This window comes from Lissotriton vulgaris, chromosome 10 (assembly GCF_964263255.1).
Source record: "Lissotriton vulgaris chromosome 10, aLisVul1.2, whole genome shotgun sequence".
Lineage (NCBI taxonomy): Eukaryota > Metazoa > Chordata > Amphibia > Caudata > Salamandridae > Lissotriton > Lissotriton vulgaris.
This window is the reverse complement of record NC_141698.1, coordinates 878,384,610-878,401,865: the sequence shown is the minus strand read 5'-3', so window position 1 is coordinate 878,401,865 and position 17,256 is coordinate 878,384,610. Positions and strand designations below refer to the sequence as shown.

At 45.9% G+C, this 17,256-nt stretch overlaps 1 protein-coding gene across 2 annotated transcripts in view; it reads right to left on the bottom strand.

The window, feature by feature from the left end:
* Window positions 1-17,256, bottom strand: part of SRI (sorcin) — an 80,002-nt gene that overhangs the window by 50,860 nt on the left and 11,886 nt on the right. The window contains exon 1 of one of the 2 annotated variants that reach the window (XM_086941833.1): window positions 10,327-10,711. The exons of the other annotated variant lie outside the window; for it this stretch is intronic. Within the exon in view, the coding sequence (XP_086797959.1) occupies window positions 10,327-10,377 (51 nt within the window). The 5' untranslated portion in view covers window positions 10,378-10,711. Of the gene's footprint in view, window positions 1-10,326; window positions 10,712-17,256 lie in introns of those variants that run through there. 2 annotated transcript variants of the gene reach the window in all.

Below are 17,256 nucleotides of genomic sequence, written 5' to 3'. Positions count from 1 at the left end.
ACCCGCAATGTACTGCTGATGTCGTCACATATTACAACACTCGATGTAGTTAGTGATATCACTGACGACAACATCCACGTGAAAATCTGATGCCTGATGAGAATATGAAATATATACACACACATACACATACACACACACACACACACACACACACAAACGAAACACGACAAGCAAAAGCGCCACAACCTCTCGAGTTGGGGCCTGTCTCAGGTGTGTCAGACACCTCATCTATTCCAACAAACACATGCGCACCCTTCAGTAGCGTGAAACATGCCACACCAGCGTACTTTCCAAATCATTTACTCCAGGCAAAACAGCATTACGCGTTTCGAGGCGACGCACCTCTTAATCATATGTACAGTTCTAGGGTGGGTTTGTTAGCTTTTTCAAACGTAACTCAGACATTGAAGGACTAGTCTCCATTTGCTTAATTAACCCCTCCCATGCTCGTGACGGAACCGTTCCGTCACTAACCTCGGGTGGGCTGTGCTGGTTCCGTCACATGCACAGCTCACCCGCGGGCCGTGATGGAACGGTTCCGTCAGGAGCATGGGAGCGTTGCGCGGCCCCGCCTCCCCCTTAGCGCTGCGGCGGAATAGCCGCCGCAGCGAAGGGGTTAAGGAGGCAGTCCGTTTTTTTCGTTTTCAAGTTATTACTTTCAGTAAAGGTGGTAAAGAATTTCTATATGCTTTTCTATTGTCATTACTAACGTCTTTTTGAAAATATGCTGGTTAGTTCACCTTCATATGTTTGTACTAGCATTCCTTCATCCATCGATACTTGGACTACAATGACCACAATGCCTCTCATTTCCCAGTCTTGGGTTTCTTAAAGGTGGTTCTTGGCAAAACTTCCCAAAATGTTACTTTCTACCAAATGCTTGCAAAGCCTTTACTCGTTAAATATCATACCATGCATCCGAAGGTCACAGTAACAACGGAGGATTACACACACACACACACACACACATATATACACACACACACCCACACACGGTAATGAGACATGTTTTAAAGGCACAAACAATTATTTCGACATCTAGAATGACTACCCTTTGAGCTACAGAATGCAGCGGAGTACAAAATAAACGTTCACCCTCTTGTCCGGTTTGCATTTATCCTGTGCAAGAGAGTTAAAAATATCTGTGGGAACCCAGAAAGAAGTTATGTATCACGTAATGTAATAATAAAAATGTTCCGTGGCAGCTGGGTAGGAGTATCAATCCGTGGTACGACTTTTTAATCTGCATGGTATTTGCAGCCGGCGTTTTATTTAAACTATCACAAAAGAGCCCGTTTCTCAAATTCCTTTTCGCCCTCGACACGAGGATGTTTTTATAGCAGGCTGGTTCGGCCACAATGGCAGGAAGGCCTCTCCCGGGCTCAGTGAAAGGGCCTGTTTTTTTAAAATCAACGGCACCCCGCCTTGCCGCCCTGGAGAACTCCGCCGAAAGAATGGAACCCAAACGCAACACATTCAGAGCTGAACCCGGACTCCCGGAGCCATCAGGACATCAGTCAGGGGGAATGATCGTGTTCTTAGCTGGAGAGGATAAAGTGTTGCACTACATTTCACAACACGATTAGCAACAGCACTTTACCCTCCAACGGTAAATCAGTTACTAACTTGTGGAAGGCATTTCTTCATGAAACCTACTTCAATGAAGTTACAACAAACTTTAATTGCGCCAGCAGGTGAATGTGGTTAAGAAGGAACTGTTCCAGGCAAAACCCAAACGCTGCCCGCAGCAGGGTGTAAGCTATTTGAAGTAGTGGTGGGCTGTTCTGTCGCTTCTGCCCCGTTTTCCGGTAACATTCTGTTTACAAGTAATACTAAAAATATCACAAGTAAGAGCAAGGAGTTAGCTATTATTTAGCAAAGTTTATGGGGGTGCAAAAGTCTTTAATCCTCAGGACAGCAGCAAAAAACGGGGTTCTCTTGCTGCGCGACACAAAAGGGTTTTGAAGTGCGCTACAAGCGGAGATTAGTAAAATGGGCCCATTTCAAATGGTAAAAACCCATTATGGCAAAAGAAAAATACAATGGAAGGGAAAATTGTGGTCTACTAATCCCCACTCCATTACCACGTTCAGGAAAAAGGAAACAGCAGAGAGAAAATAAACTGCATTAACAGGTAAATACCATGTATTAACAAATATTATGTTTATTTTTCAATTAAAATATTTTCTGCGTTGTTACATGGGTAGCAGTATAATTTCGACCAAATAGCAACAAAATTATTTCTAAGCAACGTGCATTGTTCAGAAGGTCATGGTATAATCGGTGCTTAAAAAGCCACAAGGAGTAATAAAAATAGAAAAAAATACACCTCACTGAAAACCAATAACTACAGATACTCGTTATGTCATTTAGCAAGAGAACCCCCCATTTTGCTACTCTTACAGGATGAACGGATTTTTAGTGCTTAGAAAAGTCTGAGTGAATGTCTCTGGAGGCCTCATAGGAAAGTGCATGACTGTCAGGAGCAGGTGATATGGAGTATTCGAAGTCCAATTAAACAATTACAATCGTTCTGTTTGCTCAATATTTATTTACAGGATTAGAACACTTGCGACAGGATAAGTGGATAAGATAACGGACTACAATATAAAGAAAGGTTGAAGTACACATCGAGGCTCGTGCAAGGTTAGATGATCGAGGCACACAGGGCTCGACCAGGCGTGCCTCTACCACGCATGCAACTTAACTACGCATGTCTTTACCACTCAATTTCACTGTAAACGGCCTAAATGGTAAGGGTGCATGTGAGAATAAGTTAGTCACTATGCAGGACCCCTCCCCAGCCCTAAATAACAAACCACTCGCCACAAGCCCTAAATTACAAACGCTCTACCTGACCCGAGCCCTAAAAACACATTTCTTAAATACTCTCCCAAATCCAGCCCTCAAAGCTACCCCAACCACCTCCTGCCCCAAGCCCTAAATTACAAATGTGCTCCCTGAGCCCCAAAAATTTGCCATCAATCCACCCGAAAGTGAACCCCAGACCAGAGACCAAATATAACTTGCCACCAATCCTACTCACCCCCAAACGCAACCCCCAGACCTAGCCCCAGTCCCTTTAACCGGTCTGTTTCCAGTTCTATTTCCCTCCCATCCCAAACACTAGAGCGCATTTGCCTTAACCATGCAGATGCATGGTTTAGCAAATGAGTTGTTGAGACAAGCGTACTTACGCTCGCGGGCTTCCAGATGCGTTGCTCAGGCCACATAGTTACGGATGTTTCCCCAATGCTAGGGATTGCCCCGACTACTTATCCGTAATCTTCATTAGTCTTAGTCCTACTAATCCTCGATCCAGTCCTTAACCATGAGGTTAGTTACCCAATCTTAGGACAGGAAACAAAACAGGAAATGCTACAAGCCACACACACACCACTTGGAACTAAAAGAGCATAGACCTCCCCCAGTACTTCCTGTAATACCAAGCGACTGATCAAAAGATCACTACTGCAGGGAGGGTGGGTGAGAATGATTGACTGGGTCAAGGACGAGTAGGACAGAATACTGAAGATTACCGAAAAGCAATCAGGGCATTAACTCTACATCCCTCGTCCCAGTCTTTAACCACGAAGAATGCCATATCAGTGTACTAGCCCTTTGATAAGCAACACTCAATAGATCCATACACTATGCTACACCAAGTGATTTCATGTAAAAAAAAATTCCCCCTAACAATAACAATCAGTAAACCCCACTCAACCATCAAATTAAACAGAATACACCAGAGCCGAAATTCTGGCATCCATGTAACTTTGATACAGTGGCAATGCGTGGTCTTGAATGACCTCCTCCCCTTACCAGCGATGCCAAAAAGTGAGAACTGAGATTTAGGTTTCCTGTAGTCTTTGGATCTGTTAAAGTAAACCAAGAAACCATGTTCAACAGCTGGCAAACAACCTACAATCAGCTCAAGAGGGGTTCGGAAAGAAAGTGTGAAGAATCAGATCGTGAGAAACAGGGTACTTCAACATCACTTTAGAAAGGATAGATGGATCAGGACAAATAACCACCAAGATGAGACAGAAAGGGAGGAAAACAGAGCAAAGCAGATAGTTCACCAAGTGACGGGCAAAAATGAAAGCCACTAATAACAAGACCTTAAAAGAAAGGAATTTAAGAGTCACCATATCCAAAGGTTCGAAAGGGGGGTCCTGCAAAGCTTTCAACACCAAGGGAAAGTCCAGTAAACGAAAGTGAACTTCACCAAAGAACAAGAGATAGCAAAGCTCTTCAATAACCTAGTAACCAATGGAACTTCCCCACACATTGCTTCACATTAAAGGCCTTATTTGCAAACCATTAAGACTCCCAGTTTGAAAGAGAAAGATTTTTATGAAACCCATCCATTAGAAACTGGAGAACAAAGAGAAAGAACATTCCTCCAAAGAGAACCCTTAAACAGAACTCCACAAATAAAAGACCTTCCAGTGTTTGGAATAGGAAGCAAGAGTAGAAGACCCTAGGTTTCTGAACAACATCAATAATATGAGGTAGTAGACCGTGTTCCTTCAACCTCATACTTTTAACCTCCAAACCGAGTGTGAAAAACAGCAAAGGAAGGAACCATGGAAGACCCCATGCCAAGTGCCTCAGGAGTGGAAACCAACTGTGCCTGGGCCAGTATGGAAGCACCACAATTACTTGGGCCTTCTGCTGAGTGAGTGTCTGAAAAGTTTCAGCGCTCCATCCATACTCCCCTTGCGTTTGCTTTGTTCGTTCCAAGTTGGCAGGGTATGTCCAGACGTGGGCTCCTTGCTCAATTTGGCACTGGATTCAATCTAGCCTGACTGATGAGGGTTGTTACCCCAAAACCAGCCCTAGGATGCTTGTTTCCAGTCCAGGTGAGACCTGGGGGAGACCTGGCTTGGCAGTTCGGGCTGGACTGTTCCCATGAGGCACAGGGTCAAGATTGATTTGCATATGGTTGGGTCTTAATTGGGGTGGAGAAGTGAGTTAAAAGTAAGATGATGGATTCAACCCAGATCTGTGACTGGGGGAGAGTGTCTGAAAAGTTTCCATGCTCTGTCCATCATCTCCTTGCGTTTGCTTTGTACACAAGAGCCTCTAGAGCACAGGAATGGAAGGAAAGGCCAAAAAAGCATTCAGGGGCAGGCCAAGGTCAGTGCATCCACACCCCAAGTTCCCTCCTCCAGAGAACATGGAGAAAAACTTGGACTATTTCCACTTTGATGACCTCCGTTCTCCTGTCCCAGATAATTTTGCCTTAGACAAGAGTGTCCCCAATGACACAGCCCCCCCCCCCACTCCCACCCACCACAAAACTCGCTGCCACAGAGTCTATATATGTACAGGGTCAGGAAGTGTCTTTTCCAAGCCTCTAAGTTTGACATAAAGCAAGGAATATTAATATTGAGAATGTGACCACAGACCTTAGTGGATACAGTGTTCTGTGATGTATTGGGTACAGCCATTACAAATTATTTTACAGAAAACAATGGCTCTGCGAAGTCTCATCCGATTGAGTGGGATGCTTTTAAAATAATAATCTGTGGTACGGCCATAGGGGCAACTGTGGGAGCCTGGCAGGAAATACATGTCACTTACTTTGGTCGAAGATTCCCCTGAGTGTTTTAGAGCACGAGGCTAATACTGATCCATCTAAACAGGAACATTTACGGGAAGCATGGATTAAACATGCTGAACTCCTTGAACAACTTCAACTGATGGGGAACGTGACATGGATGTCCTTTATCACCGATATTATTTGTTCTATCATTAGAGATCTTACTTATTAAACTTCGCACTGAGGCCGCAGCTCTGGGGATCCATATAGGCCAATCGACACATTGTATAGGCATATGTTGACAATCTTATTCCTTTCCTGAAAGATTTAGCCTCAACTATAGCACCCATTATGTACATATTTTAACAGTTTGAACATGTGTCTGGGTAGGCAATTAATGCTCCTAAGTCACATTTTTCTTGCGATTTAGGGAAAATCCAGACCCTATACATTTTGGTAACCTTCACATCTACTGCACCGCACACCTTTAAATATTTGGGCATACAAATATATAGATCCCCAGGATCTGCTGGATGGCAACATAGTAACAACGATTAGATCTTTGTAGGCGCATGTCTCTTTCTGGACATCGCTGCCCCTGTCGGGAAAAATGGATGGGCGATCTGGGCTGGGATTTTACGGACAAATAATGGGCAACCATATTAGAATTACCTAAAAGGGCATCTAGGAATGCTAAATTTGAATATGTACAGTGTATGATCTTGCATAGGGCATACCTTACGCCACAGTCTCAATAGTATGTATCCAGAATCTCGATTTCTTGCCCCCGATGTGAGGAACTGGACGCAGACCTACTTGATATGTTATGGGACTGCCCGTGGCTATGGGGTTACTGGTATAAAATAAGATGCTTAGTTCAAGAACTGACGTGCACGAATGTTTGGACAACACTAGAGAGATGTCGATTGGGGCTACGTCATTGCCCGAAAGGGAAGAAAGTATGTTATAAGTTTGCGTTTATGGACATCCTTATAGCAAAGCGTGCAATTAACTCTTATATGTAAATCAGCCCTCCCCCATTAATTTATCATGCAGAGATGACCAGATGGGGCAGCATGGAGAGTGCTATAATACGTAATGAAGAATCTAGAGGCTTACACAAATTACCCATATCTATGGAATGGGAACCAGATGCTGGAATCACTAAAAGCTATAGACCCCATGGAACCCATAGTCTCCCAAAGTGTAGTCCCACCGCCCCCAGTAATACTTACTTCTACAAACGTATCTGATTACGGTTATATAATGAGAGTAATCGCAATACCCTGATGCCATTAATAGATACGTTATTCCAAAATCCTTTAGTTGTTCACGAGATCACATCCCATATTAATGAACGCAAACATGGGAGAAGGAAAGAAAAGTGGGTGGGGGGAATTTCTATACATAGAACCGTTAAGTTGTATAGTTATGAGTAGAAAGCCACAATATAAACAATGGATATAGGTAAATTGTGATGGTAATGTTATCTGGAATAAGCTGTATACTCGCGATACTGACGAAAACTTGAACACTATAATGATGAAACACTGCCAAAAATGTATGTACCATCCAATGATAATGACATTTGTATACCGTTTGTTTGAGAAAAAAAATTAAAAAAATGGTGTTTCAAAAAAATCAAGGAATATTAATGCTATCTCAGAGTCTTTCCACTCACTAAAAGCCTCATCCGGGACATGTTGATGAATAGGAACCCCAACATTCACAGGAACCCCAACATTCACAGGCTTCTTGAATTGGTGCAGAACACCGTCCTAAGAAGTATCCGCCGCCGCCTCAGAAGGAAATCCTATGTTATCCTCCCCATTGATCCGGCATTGGTAGGATTAACATCTCCAAGCCCAGCAAGGAGAAAATAATTCTACATTATAGGGAGCAGATGCCCAGCAAACTCTCCATAGCATTCCCTATCCCAATACGAAGGACAGGAAACAAAATAGGAAGTACTGGGGGAAGGCTATGCTCTTGTAGCTCCCAGTGGAGGGGTGTAGCTTGTAGCATTTCCCCTTGTGTTTCCTGTCCTGGGATTGGGTAACTAAACTCATGGTAAAGGACTGGGTGGAGGACAAGGGAAGCAGGAGGTAATGACTATGCTTAAAAGAGTAGTCCGTTTGACAAAGAAGATCTAAATATCAAGAAATAAATGGAATAAATGTAGTTCCGATGTATAAAGTTACTTAGTAAGAGAGCCTTTATTGACACCGGCCATTAACACACTAATTCAAGTAAATATTTTTTTTTTACAAAACATCAAAACGAGTGCTCACCTGCCAGTTGTCCAATTATCAGTGTTAAGTGAATAATTGTAGGTATTTTAAAAACACATTGAGGCAAATCTGGAAGCAGTTAATTCTAATATGCTACAGCCAGACCTTTTCAGCGCCTCCAGTACTCCCCTTGAAGTTCACAGCAGAGATCGGAATAGAATAAAGAAGCACGGTTTTTGTCATAGTGCAATAGCTTTTTTAAATTTAAGATACACTACCATGTTCACAAAAAAAACTAAGGCAAACTGTACATGCACACCTTGGACACAAAGTTAAAAAAGCACACAAGTCCATGTCAAAAGGAGCACGGTCAGTACATGCCCCAGGCTTTGGCCTGTGCAATTATGCACTGTGTGGTGCTCATGTGTGGTGCTCCCCAATAATACAAAAAACCCAAACTCTCGTAGGAAAGCACTCCATGTGAAAAATACGGTCAGACATTCATGTGTGCTATCCTAATGTATGCCGCCACCATAAAAACCACGACAGAACTACAATAATTTCTACACCATTTACACAATTAGAAAGGATGTTTCCTTGTACAGGTGCAGTGCAATGGATTGAATCTTTAATAAAAACTATTATTTTGGCCACCAGCATCCAGAAGTGACCTGCTATCACCATCGGCCATCCGTCCCTGAACTATTATCACATTGATTGGCCCTCCTATTATTCAAGGAGGGCCAATCAATACGGCATCTGTGCTGCTCAACTTTGCCACGAGGAACACATTCAGGACCTGCTATTCGGCAAAAATCTGCACTTTGTACTGAGAATCAGGACTACAGTCTGAGTTGTATTTGGTAGATTCAAAGATGTTTATGGCCTGAGTGTTTTCAAAATGCTGGTTTGGGGGGCAATATCCGATATATACATGAATATGGAACACACACTTTTCATGAAAAATAATGTATAACTGCACCCATGTACAAATGCAAGTGTTTGCCATTACCAAAAAGCAATTTGTTTGCGATTACCTAGTTGATAATCACAGAGACCCATGCACTAATGTCTGGTTTACACATTTTGCGATTCCCAGAGGGGTTCAAATAGGCCTACCTCATGCATTTTAATTAGGGAGGCCCTGATTTCTGACCCATTGAGACTCACACCAAAAAAATAAAAATAAAACACAATTACATGTGTGGAGGCCTGCTGCTGTCAGCAGACCACCATGACTGACTGCTTTTAAATAAAGCAATACAAATGCAGCCCATTTTCCTTACTAGATAAACGGATGCCTTTCAAAATGATAAATGAAAAGATGTCTTTATTTTTTAAGAGCTGGCAGTAGTCCATTAGTCCACAGCCCCTTCGTAAAAAATGTTTACAAACATTCTGGAAGGGGTTCCTTTGGGGCCCTTTCCATCTGCGAATGGGTTAACACCTACTTGAATAGGCCGTAAAATGCAAATGTTTTGAAACAGCGTTTTGGTTGAAAAACCTTCACAGATAGGACTGCAGAATGAGAGAGTCCCTAAAACACACCCCTTCCTAATACCAAATCGCAAACCTATTTTTTAATTCTAAAATCAGTTACTGGATTTGTAAATTTCAAAAAGTCTTTTAGCATTCGCAAACGGGACGATTCTGTGATTCCATTTGCGAACACGGAAAAGATTTGTACACGCGGCCCAAGGTTTCATGCTGCAGCAACATCCCTGTGCCATGGGGAACCTTACACAAGCTGAGCAACAAACACTTACGTCTTTAAACGCCACAACAGTCACTGAGCAACATTGTAACCTCTTTAATCGCCACAACAGGCAACACTTAAGAGACCAGTTAACTACTAAATGTCCGGATGGATTTGCGTCCAATACGGAACAAAGTTAAGAACGTGTGATGCGTTTCATTTGGAGACATTTATTTGATGCAGATGGTGAATACCGTGCAAACCCAGCACATTCAAGCTAGGAAAAAGCAACCAAAACGCGTCTCTCCCAGTGACCCTGCTTTAGTTGGGCGACTTTCACAAGCAGATACTTGCCTCTGCGGATAGTCCAGTCCGCCATCTCTGGGTTATTTCTGAAATGCGAAGTTTAAAAATCCGTTTCACAATAATGATTACAATTCCAAAGCGTCCTCTGGTTTTCTAGGAATAGCCAAAGGCTACGAGTACCTGTACTGACTGGCGTTGCTAAACACGGATCAGGAATTCCTTCCATACATACCAGCGTTTAGAGCAGTCAAGAGGGAGAGTTCGAAAATAAAAGCGGGTGGGAGTCCCCAATTGCCTTATCTTGAAACAAAGGGAATTTTCGGCGGGAGACGGATAATATCAAGTCATTTTTGGCTTTTAAAATTGGGAGTCTCCCACCTGAATCGAATCGGTTGGCCTGTGTGTAACTCTGGTCATGGGGAAAGATTTGTAGTTTTCTCTCAGTATCACTGAACATAAGGGATGCGTAGCAGCCACGGTCCCTGTGGGGCCGGGAGCGCGGCAGCAAAGGCCGCTGTGAATTTAAATGGCCGCGCTTTTACCTGCTGGGGGGCCTGCTGCTGCTGGTAGTATCCGCCGCCGGGATAGGCCATGCTGAGTGATGGTTGGGGTGCGGGTCAGGGAGTTAAAAGTACAGCAACTGAAGAGCGATGACTACTAGTAAGGAACAGCTTTCACCTCCCTCGCAGCAATCTAACTACACCGCGCCCACTGGAGCGAACCACTGCGAAAAGGGAGGGGTGGTGTGAAACTCGTCTCAGACGCAGAAGCTACAGCTGAGGTAACGCCTCTATTTACCCAATAGTAAAGAGACGGGTTTTTCAAGTATTAACAACGTATGATGGTTGTAAACCTGCGTGCAGGTCCTGGAAGCCCCCTGCTACGGAATGGTATAGCCCACTCATCACTGTTTAGCAAAGCAGCTTCTTTTTACAAACAACTTTACTGAGGAATTTATAGCGTACAAGTGGACACAGCGGGAGCATCAAGATTCTATGAGGGGGAAAAATCATTAAGTTATGTTAATTTCATTGGTAGCGTGCAGTATATTTTTAATTGGAGGCGGGTGCAAGAAAAATGTGTTTTCTTGTTCGACTAGGCTTTAAAATCATTTCCTTTCAACCACCATTCCACCGTGGAATTTTCGCTGTTTTCTCCTAAATCCTGACCTGCCAACATTCAGTGAAACAGTATTATTTTGCACTGTATTGCGGCTGTAGTGTTCATTAAATGTAAAAAATTACCTAGCTCCTGCCAAGTAGTTAGTATCAATCATGATGCAAATGTACGATATGCCTATATTTGCATTGTCTCTACGCTGAATCTTCAAGCTTCTCATCTCCCTGTGTGCGTAGCTAATACAGTCCAGTTTTCATTGCTTTGCATTCTGGGATTTGAAGTCCCGTTAAGCTTATTATGCAATCATGACTTCAAGCCCCAAAATGGAAAGCAAAAGTGTACACTGTATAAGCAAGTCAAGCATTAACCTCCCAAACACGAGTGTTCTCCCCACACTTTGAGTTATTTTTAGGTCGAGGGACCGTCGCACTGCGAAGCAGTGGGAGGAGTCCCAACGATTTTATGTTTTGGAGTTAGGGGGGCTTGAACACGCCTCTCTCCCCCAATTGGCTGGCTTCCTAAACGGAGGCCAGCCATTGGATGAGAGGGGCATCACTCAGTTCAAGCCCCATCTCTTTCGGATTCGGGGGCGTGTTTTTTTGCGTTCTTTCGACTGTGACGTCATCTGTCACTCAGAACGCCCAAAACACGCCTCCGAATCCGAAAATGTTTGGAGCTTTGCGGCCGCCATTTCTCCCCGACCGCCTGATGCTACAGACCGCGAATCCTTGGCCTCTTCAAACAGGGCCCGGGCTGACATTTGAATGTCCGGGGCTCTCATGAGCTGCGCTGATGTCAGCTCTCTCGCAGCCGGTTTATTTTAGGTCGGAGTTCAAACTATCTCTCCGGTCGAATCTCATTTGCAAGAGTGAAACAGAAATTGTTTCATAAGCAAATCGGGGGCGGAGGAGGACACGGCAGGATTAAACCGCGAATCTCAGTGGTCAATCATCTGTGGTCAAGCTGAGTGATACTGAGGTTGTGCTGAGGTGGCGCTGAGTGATGCAGAGGTGGCATTGAGTGATGCTGTGGTGACACAGAGTTATGCTGTGGGGGGGCTGCGTGATGCGCTGAGTGAAGCTGTGGTGGTGCTGAGTGATGCTGTTGTGGCACTGAGTGATGCTGAGGTGGGGCTAAGTGATGCTGTGGGTTCACTGAACAATGCAGTTGTGGTTCTGAGTGATTGGTGGTGCTAAGGAAGCGCTGAGTGATGCTGTGGTGGCACTGAGTGATGCTGTGGTGACACAGAGTTATGTTGTGGGGGCGTTGCGTGATGCACTGAGGTGGCGCTGAGTGAAGCTGTGGTGGTGCTGAATGATGCTGTTGTGGCACTGAGTGATGCTGAGGTGGGGCTAAGTGATGCTGTGGGTTCACTGAACAATGCTGTTGTGGTTCTGAGTGATTCTGAGGTGGTGCTCAGGTAGCGCTGAGAGATGCTGAAGTGGCACTGAGTGATGCCGTGGTGGCGCTGACTGATGCTGAGGTGGCACTGAGTGATGCTGTTGTGTCACTGAGTGATGCTGAGGTTGCGCTGAGTGATGCTGTGGTAGCGCTAAGTGAGTCTGAGGTAGCACTGAGTGATGCTGTAACCTAAAAAGGAACTAAGAGGAAGAGATTGAATATGGAGTGAAGAGATGGTGTGATGGCTCACTCTGTAACTTGCATGTCAGAGCCTTCGATCCCAATCTATTATATCTTTACAAATCTGGTGCTGCTCTGCTCTTTCACGCAGCTCAGTGCAGCTACACCTCTAACTGCACTGTATTGCGTGAAATATTAGTAAAAGTGCCCCTCAATGATGCGGCACAGGTGTAAAGACATACATGCTGTCTTAGACTTGCACTCTGCTGCCTTTGAGCCAGGGTCGCAGCTGAAATAACACATACATTTCAACAGAGTATCACTATTTGTTAAGTAATTGGCTCATTTTCAATGAATGATGGAGCAATCCATCCAAGGACGCAGTACCGAGCATTTGTCTGGCAGGTCACAGTGTACTAGAGTATTCTGGGATTAGTGCACACCGTAATGTAATTTTAATTGTTTCTTATTGTACTCTTCATTCTCCATTAACTGGAAAAGGTGAAACGAAAACTTTATAGAAGCGAGTTACAATAAAATGATCTCCCTCGGTTCATAGGCGATGCCTTCTTACAAGTTTGACCCATAATCAGCTCTTGAAGTGCTTCTGCCTCGGGGCTTTGGGCACCGCAGTGGTCGCAGGAATAACAGCAGCGCCTAGAGGTGGACGAGCAGAACATAACCAGGGTGAGCGCAGCCAGAGTCGAGCCAAGGGCCTGCCGAGGGCCGCGCACAAGCCGGGCCCTGGAAATATCTGCCATGTAAATCATACAACAAACATCACGCAATATCAATCAATCACTCTGGGGTTTATAAAGCACGCTACTCACCTGTGAGGGTCTCAAGGCGCTGGGGGGGCAGCTGCTCTGGGTCAGTCGAAGAGCCAGGTCTTGAGGTATCTCCTGAACGTGTGCAGGGTCGGGGAGCGTCTGATGTTCAGAGGGAGCTCGTTACAGGTTTTTGCTGCGATGTAGGAGAAAGCTCTCCCGCCGGTTCTGTTTCTGCGGCTGCGGGGGATCTTGGCCAAGACGAGGTCAGCAGCGCAGAGGTTGCTCTTGGGTATGTGGAAGGATAATCTCTGGTTGAGGTATTTGGGTCCGGCATTGTTGAGGGATTTGTAGGCATGGGTGAGGAGTTTGAAGGGAATCCTCTTTTCGACTGGGAGCCATTGGAGGCCTCGTAGGTGTTTGGTCTTGTGCTCGTGGCGTGCTGAGGGTGAGTCTAGCTGCTGCGTTCTGGATAGTTTGGAGTTTGTGTAGAAGAATTATGTTGATTCTGGTGTAGAGGGTGTTTCCATAGTCCAGTCTGCTGGTTATGAGTGCGGGGTGACGGTCCTTCTGTAGTCGGGGGATCCATTTGAAGGTCTTACAGAGGATGCGCAGGCAGTTGAAGCTAGTGGAGGCAACAGCGTTGATCTGGCGGTTCATGTAGAGGGAGGAGTCAAGGATGATGCTGAGGTTTCGAGCGTGATCAGTAGGGGTGGGTGGGGCTCCACAGGGCGGAGGGCCACCAGGTTTTGCCCCAAGCAGAGGTGCAAGGTCCGAAGAGGAGGACCTCTGTTTTCTCTGAGTTTAGCTTCAGGCAGCTGTCCTTCATCCAGGCTGCCACGTTCTTCATTCCTTCCTGAAAGCAGAGTCAGGTGTCTTCGGGATTCTTCGTGAGCGAGAGGATGAGCTGGGTGTCGTCCGTGTAGGATACAATGCTGACCCCACGCTATTTGGCTATGGCGGAGAGGGAGGCCAAATAGATGTTGAAAAGCGTGGGGCTGAGTGATGATCCCAGGGGGACTCCGCAACTGATTTCCATGGGTTTCAAGAGGACGGGAGGGAGTCTGATCCTCTGGGTTGTACTGGAGAGGAAGGATTGGATCCAGTCGAGGGTGGCTCCTTGTATTCCCGCGTCGTTACGTCTGGCTGCTAGCATGTGATGTGAAACGGTGTCGAATGCTGCGGAGAGGTCTAGAAGGATGTGGGCCGCTGTGTGTCCCTGGTCCAGTAGCATGCGGATGTCGTTGGTGGCGACGAGGAGGGCGGTCTCGGTGCTGTGGTTGCTGTGGAATCCAGACTGGGAGACATCCAGTATAGAGTTCTCTTCTATGAAGGTGCCCAACTGAGTGTTCACGAGTCTCTCAGTGACTTTGGCTGCAAAAGGGAGGAGAGAGATGGGCTGGTAGTTTTTCAGGTCCATAGGGTTGGCCGTGGGTTTTTGAGGAGGGGTTTAACTTCCGCTCATTTCCAGTCATCCGGGCAAATGCCTGATCTTAAGGGAAACGTTGATGGTGCGTCCTAGTTCTGGTGTGATGGTGGCCCTGTTGAATATGTGCGGTGGACAGGGGTCTGTTGGGGCTCCTGAGTGGGTACTCCTCATGGTCGCGGTGATGAGTTTGTTGGTAGAGGGCTCCCAGGACGTGATGGTAGGTTTATTGGCGGCGGTGGTAGGTGTCAAGCGCGTCTTACTTGAAGCTTCCCAGGTACTTCACAGGAGAAGAATGTTGCTAATTTCCCAAGCCTCTCCGAGTCTCCCCCACACTCCCAAAGTAATTCCTAGAGAGTGTGTAGGGACTCCCGGGGGGGAAAGGGTAAAGGGACAGAGAAGAGACAGCCTTGTCTTCAAGTACTGGTATCTTCTAACAGCAGCTACTCTATCTTGCTTCTTGCGCCTTTTCTGTTGTTAGGCAGTGTAAAACAAATGACACAGTTACTACGTTCTTCTCTAAGGCTCTTCTACTTCTAATACTTTTTTAATTCAATTGTAACATACCCTTTAGGAGATTGGCTATTGCCTCTCTTCTATTAATAGGAGGCTTAAGTTCGGGCTCCAAAAAACAATATTCGCTGAGTAACTATTCTATAGGAATACAATACCATTTTTGTAATTAGTATATTGTCTGTAAATAATATATTTTGTAAACTACTCTGTATGTAGGACTATTGACCTTTCTTTTTCTTTAAATGCAGGTGGTAACTTATGATGACTCCTCTCTCTCTGGAAAGCCAACTCTGGTAAGTACTTTTTTCTAACTTCTACATTATTAGCTTAATGTCTTTTTAAATGCATGCATTAGATAAACAACAGTTTGCTGAGCTGAGAGGTAGCAAAGGAGGGGGAGGCAGAGTTAAGATACAGGGTCTTTTTATATTCAGCTAGGGACGGAGTCTAGCAATTTTAGAAATAACAGTTTCAGAGCTGCACTTGTGTAACAGAAACAGGAATGCCAGGAAATTCAAAAATTGGACGAAGCTGGTGAATACTGCCGGCTCTGTAGACAGCTTGTAATTCTTCTCTCTTTAGATTCTTGGAATACCGTCACGTAGTATTAACTGCTGACTACCGACGGCTCAAACGAAACATAAATCTAGCTACTCTAACACTAACACACAGACGAAACACCGAGCGCTTCTGCGAGATCAACAGACTCAGTGAAGTGCGCACAGCTGAGGGCAAGCGCGAGCCTCAGCTGTGCAGGGAAGGCACACGCTAATTTTGGAAGGCTGGATCGCTGACCATAGCGCTTCCAGCCATCTTTAAGGACCGCAACTTGACTAGTTTGGTCCAGGCTTTGTCAGGTAGTCTGCCGGGGGGGGGTAAGCGCCCTTACTTAACCTCCTTCTGCCAAATGCAGTAATAGCACCCACAAGCTGGGATCTATTCTGCCCAAGTTTAAGGGTCCTGACAGTAGGGGCCAGGAGTTTGTCGTTGGTTCGCTGAAGTTGTCGTAGAGGGCCTAAATCTTCAGGAAATAGGACCTGAGCTTGTTGCAGAGTTCATGGGAAGGTATGAAGTCCGTGGCCTCGCATGCGGGTCTGGCGAACTGCTGTATGACGTTGAACAGTTCCTTGGCGTTGGTCATGTTGGTCTGGACTTTGTGTCTTAAGAAGGTCCATTTGGTGTCTCATATGCACTGGTATTATTCCTTCAGGGCGTTCTTGTGGTTGTTCTGTGATTCCATGGTTTTCAGGTTTCGCCAGGTTTTTCGAGGCGTCTGCAGGAGTGTCTGGCTTCTTGAATTTCTGTGGCGAACCAGGCGGCTTTCAGAGGGTGTTGTTTGGCGGGGCGGAGGGGTGCGCGCTTATCGGCGCACCAGGACACTCATCGGTGGAATTCCCTGGCTGCAGAGTTGGAGTCGTTGGTGGTGATGGGAGGGATTTGGCAGAGGGTGGTGCTCAGGTGCTCCTCTGTGACCTTGCTCCAGTTCCTACCTGGTAGGCGTGGGGGGGTTTGGGTGCGGTGGTGGAGCTGAAGGTGAAGTGGACGCAGTGGTGGTCAGTCCAGAGGTATTGGGCGGTGTGACTGAAGCAGATGTTAGTTCCTCCTGCGAATATGGGGTCGAGGGTGTGCCCCTCTCTGTGGGTGGGCGTGTTGACGAGCTGCTTCAGTCCTAGGTTGGCGAGGTTGTTGAGGAGAGTGGTGGAGTCGGGGTCATTGCCATTGTTGAGGTGGAAATTCGGGTCCCCAAGTAGCATGTAGTCCATGGAGGTAATGTGGGGTGCGGGGAGCTATATTGGATGTGTGGCGAGTGCGCTGTCCTGGCAGTCTGTAGATTAGGGTGCCGTGTTGCCTGGTCCTGGAGCTAGTCTGGATCTGGAAATGGAGGTGTTCTGTGTTGAAGTGGGGTCACTCGTGCTGGAAGTGGAGAGTCAGAGGGGGGTTTTGTGTGCGATGGCAAGTACTCCTCCCGGGCAGTGGGGCCGGTCCATTCTCTGGATCTTGTAGCCGTCGGGGATGTCAGTGGCGGTGTCCGGGACAGAGGAGGCGTTGGTCCAGGTTTCCGT